Source organism: Aegilops tauschii, chromosome 4 (assembly GCF_002575655.3).
Source record: "Aegilops tauschii subsp. strangulata cultivar AL8/78 chromosome 4, Aet v6.0, whole genome shotgun sequence".
Classification (NCBI taxonomy): domain Eukaryota; kingdom Viridiplantae; phylum Streptophyta; class Magnoliopsida; order Poales; family Poaceae; genus Aegilops; species Aegilops tauschii.
Window position 1 is genome coordinate 418,186,150 of NC_053038.3, and position 11,583 is coordinate 418,197,732.

The 11,583-nt window shown below is 43.3% G+C and overlaps 1 protein-coding gene across 1 annotated transcript; it reads right to left on the reverse strand.

The window, feature by feature from the left end:
- Positions 1-563: 563 nt before the first annotated feature.
- LOC109759816 (zinc finger protein GIS) lies at positions 564-2,021 on the reverse strand. The gene has a single exon (XM_020318657.3). It carries the CDS (start codon positions 1,536-1,538, stop codon positions 690-692), a length of 849 nt encoding a protein of 282 aa, XP_020174246.1. The 5' UTR covers positions 1,539-2,021; the 3' UTR covers positions 564-689.
- Positions 2,022-11,583: the final 9,562 nt, after the last annotated feature.

Here is an 11,583-nt window from a genome sequence, read left to right on the forward strand (position 1 = left end):
GCGTGTGTATTCTTTCAGAATTTTATATGCGTTCACTTGTATTTGCTTAATTAAGCTGCAGGTTCATACTGACCTGTGGCAGCTAATTGATGACTGGTCATTATCTCAATATATATTAAAAATGAAAAAGTAAACTCCCACCGAAATGAAGATAACCTTTCTATAAATGGATGGTAGACTACAATCTGTTTTATTCACCAGTCTCTTCAAATTTATACTGTTACTCAGAAACACAAAAAAGTTGTTCATCACTTCTTTATGCCTAATTATTTGTACTGTTTGTTATCTAAATGGCGAGAAATAAAAATGTGCATCTGAATCCTAAAAGTATATATATATATATATATATATCTCCTAGAGTTTTAGTGTGTAACTCAGCTTAACTGAACTGAAAGTATTTCAAAGAATTTTAATTGAGTATAAAGTTGTCTTGCTGCATGAAAGTTATAAATCTAAAAGGTAAACCCTAATCATACAACCCATAATGTTCTTAATGTGCATGCAAATAGCAGGATCGAAGCTTTGATTGATGGACATATTTCTCACGTGTCACGAGCCGCGAGTGGAAAAAGGTAATATCAGCCAGGTACGATCCGAATGCAGTAAAAGGGTAGTTTCAACCAAAGAAAAAGATTGGGAAATCAGTTCTCGGAGTAATAATAATCTACTAAAAACAACGGAGAAGCCACTTATAGATGCAAATCTAAGCTCACACCCTCGGGTGCTGCGGTGGTGGCTGGCTGCTCGCAAGCAGACTGACCTTGCGGGGAGAGCAGTAAAGAGGAAGAGGAGGGGGAGGCCGCCCCATGAGAAGGGGAAGCTCTCTGCTCTTCTCCGAACATGTGCAGCGTGACCGGCCGCCGCTCTCCAGCCAACGGCATGCCCATGTTGCCATGCGCAGCCAGCGGCCTCCTCCACTGCGCCTCAGGCAGAGGGTTCCCGTTGATCGGCTGACCGACCGCCCCGATCCCCCTGTAGAACTGCTGGCCATAGGAGAGACCGCCACTCACCGTGGTCCACGACGGGTACAATGTCGCACTGAAGCGGTGCTGCGGGTAGCCAAGGAGGTGGTGGTGGTGGTGCGCGCTGCCAGCAGCCGCTGCCGCCGCAGCCATCGCTGACTGCATCTGCACCCGCTTCGCATGCTGCCGCTCGCGCTTGTGCGCGTTCTGGTGGCCGCCGAGCGCCTGTGATGTCGGGAAATGCCTGCAGCAGTAGTGGCACTCGAACTTGCGGTTGCTGTCCGGGGCGGCGCTTGCAGCGGTGATGGCAGCTCCACTGCTGCTCTGCGTGGTGGCAGAAGGGGTCGCGCTGCTGGCAGCGGTGGCTTCTTTAATTCTTTCCTCAGGTGATGCATGCGGGACGTCAATGCCGAAGAGACGAATGCCAGAGTTGGGGCTTTCTCGCGGAGGAGCGCTGGAGCGCAGGAATGGCAACTCGGAGAAGGACGCAACGTTGCCAAAGCCATGAGGCTCCCGCACGCTCTCTGCGCCACCACCGACACCACCTTCACCGCCTCCGCCTCCACCGCCGCCCATGCAACCAGAACCAGGTGGATCGAGAAAGGCACAGAATTTCCTAGGCTATCTAGCAGCTCTTTGTGAAGTACAAAACAATGTCTCAGGCTCAGCTGCTAGTCTAGCGGCAGCAGCAGTGAGTAGCTGTTGGGAGGAAGAGGAACCCCGCCCTGAATATCATGGAGTTAAGGAGGGGGCCGGCCGGGGCATGAGAAGAGAGCCAAGGAGAGAGAAGGTAGTAGGAATAGAAAGGGCAAGAAGAAGGTCTGGCGCTCATGTCGCTCAAAGGAGGAGTGCCAAATGTATAGAACCAATAGGTTTCGCATCGCATGCTTGGTGAGGCGAGTGGGGTACCGACGGATGGGGCAGGGTAATTGTCACCTTACTATCGTGCGTGGTTAGTTAGGAGGAGGTGGGGGCGTCCTGCTGCTGCTAGATGGGAGGGAGGAGATGTGGATACATGCACCGTCCATGCATCCATGGTGATGTCGTAGTAAATTCTTGGGGAAGGGCTGGGGCCTTGTGGTTGGGGGAGCCCATAGTACACAATAAGCTCTGGCAAGTACTACTGCACTGCACTAGGAGGCTTTTGGGCTCTCCCACATAACAAACAAGTACCTGTCACTGAGTCTGAGGAAAACCATCTCTCTCTCCCCCTCACTCTCACGAGCGCTCTCTCTCTCTCTCTCTTTGTCTCTCCTCCCTCTTTTCTTTGCTTTCTTCATTTCTCTGGCTTTCATGCATGTGTAGGCATCAGTGAGTACGTGACAAGCTCTGAGCGTGGGCCTGTTGCTCTATATAGCAGCTATGTGGGGGTGGTACTGGCTGTTTTATGGGGGCTCTTTATAGCTGTTGGCTTCTTTACATCTGGAGCTGCAGGCTTGTGTTTGGAAGTGGTCCTGTCGTGCAGATCTAGTGGTAGCACCCTCCTTGTGGCTACGCTAGCACAGCTGCAGCTGCGTGACTGATCGATTTCTCTCGACCACCTCCAAAAAAAGACTATACTCTGCTGCTGTCTTAGTTTCTTATCTTGTTTCCTTTCTCTATTCTTAAGCTATACCTTATATGGGAGCGTCCTAAAATATCTGCCTACTCCTGTTTACCGCCTATTCATCTCAAAAGCTAACCAACTGTATCCATCAATTATCCTAGCTAGCTTGCTTCTTGTTATTGTTAAGCGGCTAACCACACAGGAATCTTGTTGCCATGTTCACCTACCAAGCTATGTAGTACTACTAGTTACCTCGGAATATATCGATCTACATGCAACTAGACGGTGCATGTGTAGCTAGGTTCATCATGCTAGGCTCTGCTTTGTTCTTTTGCTATAATGAAGCTACTCAGCACTCGCTTTGTTTTTTAGTCCCTACGATTAAAGCGAGGCCACCTGAGATAGCGGACACAGGTATGATTTGCGGGTGCCTCTCGTTGGCTGATCAAAGAATAAAAATGTTACAATAGCTTTTTCTCTTAGGTCACTCCCAATGATGTCACGTCAGAGGTATTTACAGGTGGTATCATAGGACTAAAGATGACATGGAGGGGAAATAAAGAGAAAATAATAGTAGTACAAGAAACTAGACCGCATCATCACAGATGGTTTAGCATTGCCACTGACTAATTACTGGGTCCATCTATATATGCAACCATTGTAAGATTGGTATCATTTGCATGTTCTAGGTGGCATGCGTATATAGATACAGCAAAAACAAAGGTCATTTGCAGCGCCTTTGTGAAGTTTTCATGCCTTCTAGAGACAAAACCTCGCAATTTTTTTTTCTCTACCATCATTCCCCTGGCATGTTTTCCGTTTTTTCATAACTTCCCTGACCCCTCACTTGCTATTCCACGTTGGTTCATGCCTCCCGGGGCCCTTCTTGATCACTGTACTTCATGCAACATGCTTAAACTATAGCCGCACCTGCATGGAAATATTTGCATTATAAAACCAAGCACGTATGTGTTCCACAGGGTGGAAGAAAAGGCAGATGGCTGTTTTCCGGCCGGCCGGGCAGCCACGTTCCAGGGCGATGGGGATTCTGCTGCACCAATGTGCGTGCTGTTTACTTGGAAAGGTGTGCTCCTCTCATCAACAGACAACAACCTTTGTTTTTATGAAGCATAACATCCTCCGTTAAAAGATCACCCAGGTGCTTTTCTCTCATGCATAGATCCAGTGTCCATATCAAGATATCATGCATGCCACTGCTGGAGATTGTTAGTATCTTTCCAAGACTAGGGAAGAATAGTACTCCTTCCGTTCACAAATATAAGATGTTTTTGAATATTCCAAGATGTACTACATATATGGACTGAAATGAGGTGAACCATTACACTAAAACGTGTCTATATACATCCGATTCGGGAAAAAGTTAGAACATCTTATATTTGTGAACGGACGGAGTAGTTGGCATCAGCTGTAAACGAAGCCACACAATGCTTGGTCGTTAGTTATAAGCTGTGTGACCAGCACCTGCAGCCCGAATCACAATATATAGTTTGACTTGTTGCGTGTATAGTATCGTACAAAGGCCGTGGGAGATCACTCTTCTACTGTCTCTAAAAAAGATGGTTTAATTTGATGTGCTATTTGTCATCAGATCAGAATTTGCCATAGTCCAATAATTATCACGAGCACCATGAATGTGTGGCTGTTGGTTCGGACATGCAAGTTGGTACGTCTCGTGTTTATATGTGTACGTACCTTTTTTTTAAGATTATATGTGTACGTACCTAGGACCGAGTACGCGCGCCTTGTTTGTGTGGAATTTTTAAAGCTGTTCACAGTATAGCGGTGACTGGTCTGTGGAACCAGTTGTTGCGTGTATAGATTCAAGATCTAGCAGCAGGGCAGGGTCACTAGGTCCAGAATTTCGCGAACCAAATTATGCTGTGCGTCGTACTGGTGGCTAGCTAGTCGCCGGGCGTACTGAATGATTCAGACAGACAGAATGCATGGTCGCTAATTATATTGATTGATTAGGACTCTCTTGACCAGAACCAAATACGTACAAATCCTGGTGGTTGGTTACAGGTCTAGATCTCACCAGCAGCTAGCATTTCCAGCACTTGATAACCTACTTGTGCTAATCAGAGGGGGACCTAATTCCTTTCGTCTTCAGACAAGACGCCACCATCCCTGCCCACCTCTACTAACAAGCCTTGCTGTTTTGAAACTGTGGTAGGTCCACATGGCGTAGGAGAAAAATTGGATCTTGTCAGTTTTGTTAGCGAGATCAAAGGCTGCTGCCTGTGCGCAATTCGCTCATTACTCCCCGCTCGCTTTCTTTCGGAAAATGTTGCTCATTATTCCTCTTTAACGACGGCTCTCGTGCATGCATGTGCCCAGTACATGTGGGTGTACTGACTTTTAACTGCGGCGTTACATGTGTTCCTACCAAAACAGCAACTTGATCATTAAGACGCGGGGCCTCCTATATAATGATAAATTCAACAAAGTGGGGACTAAATCTTCTGTGTGTGCATGTTTATATATACGGTGTGCTGCCACTACGCTCTGAAGAAATATGCGACAAAACAAGGAATTTACGAGTGGCGTTCTCCAAACTTTACGCCCATTTCCGCATGAACATCATATGAACCTGAAAAGTTTCTCAAGGAAGTTTCTATACAATCTTTTCTGTGCATGTTATGCAACAAGAAATTTGCAGGTGATGCTTCCTAAAATTGGACCATATGTATGGCATATATCCTGACCATTTTCGCATGAGCATCATATCGACCTGAAAAGTTTCCAAACAAACTTAGAGTAGCACAGTTTTTTACTTAGGGTATGTGAATCATTTTCCTTAACCAAATAGGTAGCACCTTTTTTGAATGGTACATATGACCTTTTGATCAACTAAATATGGAGTCTGATTGTGATAGATGTCCATGATGAACCTATATGTTACTGACCGGTAGCCAGTGCATGCGGCAGTGGAAATACCTCGACTTTTTCAGAACAGGTCCGAGTCAAATAGCAATGATTCGAAGCACTTCTTTTTCCGAATGAATTTATGCTTCACTAATTGAATGATAAATGACTACAAGCGAAGAAAACTTCATTCTCGATTCTACGAGAATTTTTATGAAAGCGTTTCATTTGCTCGAATTACTTCGGATCTTTCTAGAGGCATTTGGGGCTTGTTTCGAGAAAGATATCGTCCAATTCTCCTCCATCCTTTGAGTACGAAGCTGATGATCATGCAAACTGAGTATGGTGGTCGCTTTACTGATGCTGTGATGCAGTGCCTGACTCGTAGGCAATTATTCTTCCTCTCATAACTGTGCACGGCTTCCCTCTTTATTCTGCTCCCTGCAGTTCCCATCCATCACCTTGGGCTTGTGAAACGTACGTACATCATCTTGGTTCAGTCCACAGCTGCAGCTGCACTGCAACTCTCCTGTTAGATGGCCGAGCAAGGTACGTACTTGTCTGCTGCCCTCACATCAGCCCCACCTCGGCCAATCGTGAGCCCACCTTTTTTTCCTTTCTGTTTTCTTGGATCTGTTATCTTCAGAAAACCTTATGAGATGGGGTTTGGGTGTGTTTCCCTCGGAAACATGCTGCTTATCGTATATACAATTTTCTCTCTTTCGGTATGGTGAAAAGGTAGTCCTTTTGCCCGTTGCTGGAAAAAGGAAGAAAGACGGCTCCCAGTCGACGCATGCAAACAAAGAAATACCCCCTCCGTCCCATAATATAAAAGCATTTTTTACACAACACTCTTATATTATGAGACGGAAAGCGCTCTTATATTATGAAAAAACGCTTTTATATTATGAGACAGAAAACACTCTTATATTATAGGACGGAAAACACTTTTATATTATGGTCCGGAGGGGGTAATAAGTAGCATAAAAGCAAAAGTCAATTTTTTAGGGGTAAAAGCAAAAGTCAAATATGGAGTCAAGAGGCAACCCTATATCCAAAGGCCCAAGAAAAGATGAAGTCCATCAAGCCAACCAATGTCATCCCTCATGGACCAAAGCCCCCCAAACCCTCCATGAATCAAGTGCATGGACCCAAGAAGAATAGAATTGTACCGGTGGTTCGCGAAGCATCTGGCTTACCGCCCATCTCCTATTCCGGTCTCTGAGAGACTAAAAGAACTATAGCATGCCAGAAAGTCTTGCTTTCCTTCATGATTAGGGGCATTTTATACTTTCTTAGTATATACCTCCTTGCCCTTACTGTTCCCTCCCACCAAGGCTAGTGGTAGTCATATGTACAAGGCCTTGAGTCTATAAAAGGCATCCCACGGGTCATTTGTAACTATCCCTCATTTGGAATAAGAGAGCTTCCACAACAGTGGCGGCCTTCACTTCCTTTTGAGACGATCTATTGGGGCAGTTGAACCAAGCGAATTTCCTTCCGAGCCCAGAAAGGAAACATTCCGAAGAAAGCTTACCTCCTGTCAAGGAATCGGTTGAGGACATGGGGCTAGGTATCATAACAATATTTGTTGGGAAAGATAATAGAAAACAATAAATTTCGCCCTACGATCAAGGTCCCGGATAACTATGAAGATGCATACAAGGTTAGATCGGATCGTTACCAATTTCGAGTTGCAGCGGAAGAAGAGTTGGTGTAGATCGAACTTGAAGTCACTCGAACCGTCCACGACGATCCCTCGAACAAAAGATCGAAAGCATGGCCTCTCTATGGATTGCATGCATACGGGCTTCATGATACGACAGCGCGTCGCAGTCCAGAGCTTAACGTCATCGAAGAACTAGAGGAGGGAGAAGAAAAGCGCACGAGGCTTCTCAATTATGTGGACTAGACAAAGCTAGAACTCGATCTAGCCTAGAACCACTAGTAGAAAAAGGGTCAAATGTGAAGCACATTAGTCCCGGTTTGTAACAGAACCGGCACTAATGGTTGCACTAATGTGACCATTAGTGCCGGTTCAAACGGCTAGGCGGGCGGAGATCTATAGTACCGGTTCGTGGTGAACCTACAGTACCGGTTCATCCCACAAACCGGTACTAAAGAGGCCGTGGCCCCACCTTCCCCCTTTAGTGCCGGTTCGTGCTACGAACCGGTAATGAAGAGGTTGTGGCAGGCTGTTTTTAGTCCCACCTCGCTCCCCTAACAAGGTTTTTACCACCTTAAATATGTTACTTCTCAAACTATCACAAGCACTTGGTCTTCATTGAACTCTATGTGTAGAATTTGTGGCCGCAATATGATAAAAGTATTTTTGATGTATTTCTCTGTAAAGAAATATAAGATCATGATCTTATATATAGTTTCTTTACAGAGGGGTATATTTTTACATGTTTACATATATAGCATTTAGATCAATGTATTTTTGATGTATATTTTTACATGTCTACACAATCTGTTTCGAAGTATTAGGGTTTCGAACGAAAACGCATTTGTTACAAACAAAGGCATGGTATCATCATTTCACCCACATAGCATGTGCAAAAAAGTAGAGAGGGTTACGACAAAAACTGGATGCACTTCGTGTACAAACTGGACAATCTCTTTCGGAGTATCAGGGTTTCGGACGAGAACTCATCTGTTACACGGGCACTTCATTTTTCTAAACTTATTTGAACTCCAGACTTTTTTTGCGTTCCGTATGCACCATTCAAAGCGACGTCATCAATGTTCAACACTTTCTGACGTCATTTGCTATTTTTCAGTCATTTACCGATTTGTTTATAGAGCTAAATGGCCGTGAAATTGAAAATCGCTACAAAATGAACTCTGAAAATGTTGAAATTTGGCATGGTATCATCATTTCACCCACATAGCATGTGCAAAAAAGTAAAGAGGGTTAGGGCAAAAACTGGATGCACTTCGCGTACAAACTGGACAATCTCTTTCGGAGTATCAGGGTTTCAGACGAGAACTCATCTGTTACACGGGCATTTCATTTTTCTAAACTTATTTGAACTCCAGAATTTTTTTGCGTTCCGTATGCACCATTCAAAGCGACATCAATTTTCAACACTTTCTGACGACATTTGCTATTTTTCAGTCATTTACCGATTTGTTTAGAGAGCTAAATGACCGTAAAATTGAAAATCACTACAAAATGAACTCTGAAAATGTTGAAATTTGGCATGGTATCATCATTTCACCCACATAGCATGTGTAAAAAAGTAGAGAGGGTTACGGTAAAAACTGGATGCACTTCGTGTACAAACTGGACAATCTCTTTCGGAGTATCAGGGTTTCGGACGAGAACTCATCTGTTACACGGGCACTTCATTTTTCTAAACTTATTTGAACTCCAGACTTTTTTTGCGTTCCGTATGCACCATTCAAAGCGACATCATCAATTTTCAACACTTTCTGACGTCATTTGCTATTTTTCAGTCATTTACCGATTTGTTTAGAGAGCAAAATGACCGTGAAATTGAAGATCACTACAAAATGAACTCTGAAAATGTTGAAACTTGGCATGGTATCATCATTTCACCCACATAGCATGTGCAAAAAAGTAGAGAGGGTTACGGCAAAAACTGGATGCACTTCGTGTAAAAACTGGACAATCTCTTTCAGAGTATCAGGGTTTTGGACAAGAACTCATCTGTTACACGGGCACTTCATTTTTCTAAACTTATTTGAACTCCAGACTTTTTTTGCGTTCCGTATGCACCATTCAAAGCGACGTCATCAATTTTTAACACTTTCTGACGTCATTTGCTATTTTTCAGTCATTTACCGATTTGTTTAGAGAGCTAAATGACAGTGAAATTGAAAATCACTATAAAATTTAAACTATTCAAATTTGAAAACTACTAGCACTAATAGAAAGTTTGTAATTTTTTCTACCTAAAGCAAAAATATTCACAAAAAAACTAAATACAGCAAAAAGAAACTACTCCGAAATAAATAAAAGAAAATACTATATAAAAAATATATTTGCGCATCACAGCGCGCCCTTTAGTACCGGTTCGTGGTTCTAACCGGTACTTAAGGGTGGTCTGTAGTACCGGTTGGAGCCACGAACCGGTACTAAAGGGGGCCGCTTCCCGCCACTCGGCCTGGCCAAAATTTGCCTTTAGTACCGGTTGGTGGCTCCAACCGGTACTAGAGGACCTTCCTATATATATAGCACTTACGAAAAATTCAGTTTCATCTCCGCATCTCCAACCTCTTCGCGACATTGCCGCCGCTCCCGTCCCGCGCCGTCGCCCATCGCTGTCTCGCCCTCGCCGCCCCCGCCGCCTGTTGTCGCCGTCTCGCGCCGCCGCCCCATACGCCGCCGCCCGTCGTCGCCGTCTCGCGCCGCCGCCCCATACGTCGCCGTCTTGCCCCTGCCGCCCGTACGCCGCCGCCCCCGCTCGTACACACACACACAAACACATACACGCGCGCACACACACACACATTTTTTTTACTTATTTTCTGTTTTCTGTTTTTTAGATTAATGCATGTAAAAATGTTAATTAGATGATCGAATTAGATGAATTACCTAGATAAGAATGTGAGATTAATGTCGAATGTTAGATGAATTAGATAGAAAAGTTAAATATTAATGTCAATTGTTAGATGAATTAGCTAGATATTAATTAGTGTCAATTAGATGAGTTAGTTTTTTATACTTTTACTTAAAGATGAATTAGATATATTAATGTTAGATGAATTAGTAAGTGCATAGTTGAATTAGTAAGAAAATTAATAGAACTAGTTTATTTTTAGTAAGAAAATTTAGGTATCTGAGATTTGATGATCTAATTAAAATATTACTATATAGAACTAGCTAGTTTATTTTAGTAAGAAAATTAATAGAACTAGTTTATTTTTAGTAAATGCTTAGTTGAATTAATAGAACTAGTTTTTTTAGTTGAATTAATAGAACTAGTAAGTGTTTAATGTTTCACCCATATGAACATAGGAAATGTCGTCTGACGACGAAAAATATTTCATTATGTGCGAATACTGTGAAGACCAGCGCGGCCTGTGCGACAGAAATTTCCTTGTTGATGATAGCGCTTCAGCATTAAGCTGGATGAGACCTTCGAAGTGGATACAGTAAGTCACAACGACAAGTCTTTTTTCGTAATTAAGCAAGTCTACTAGCGCATCCCCTGCCATGCAAGAATTTTTGTCTTGGATAAGATAGTGTCAGTGCTATGGAAACTATGGAGGTAAAGAGAGTTTACTTGAAGACCGAGCATGGTTATACTTTCGCCGTCAAATTATACAATGCAGACACATACACCTATTTTGAATGCAAAACTTGGCAAGCACTATGCAAGGCTTATGCATTTGAGCCTGATATGGTTATCACCTTTGATATTCGTCCGGAAGATGATATTGAAGGTAATAGAGACATCTGGGTCGATGTGCAGTCGCCTCCAGTTCTACCATTATGTGAGTTTCTCAATCATATTTATGTCTTCGATATTGTTTATTCAAAAATAGTTGACAACTAATTTCTATGGACAGCTTATTTCCATTCAAGCAAACATGTCCGGCGCTTGGTAGACAGGACCGTCCACTGTCCTGGGGCTGAACTAAACTGCGAGGAGATAAGTCATTATGTTTCATGGCTTGAGGATCTTGATGCTGTCAAGAGAAATTATTTTCCTGAATTTGAAAATCTTAGTACTCAAAACGTGCGACCAATAGTGATCGTATTGAACTACGGTCACATCTATTTAGGAAAGATGGTAAGATTTTTACTATTTGTCCTCAGTGCATCTTTTGCATACATTATTTTTCAAGCTAAACTTTCATTGCTAAGTATATTACTATACGATGTTCTTCAACAGGGACTCCCGATGACAGTTGTGCCTGAGTGGATCGATACTAAAGGTCGCATGTCAATGGTTAGCTTACGGCCAAGACATCCTACATTGCACATGAGTGCATTCAGGATTTCTAAAAGCGAGGAATGCTTAATAGTGAAAGATTGGAGCAAAATTGTTAACAATCACAGAGAAGTACTAGGGGGCAGCAAGCAGAAGCGCAGCCCACGATTAGGAGACAGGTTCATCTGCATGCTCCAATATGATGAATCAGGAGAGCTATACATGTTCTATGCTATTTTACCTGAGAGAGAGCAGCAGGAGTGATTATCTAGTTCATGCTCTT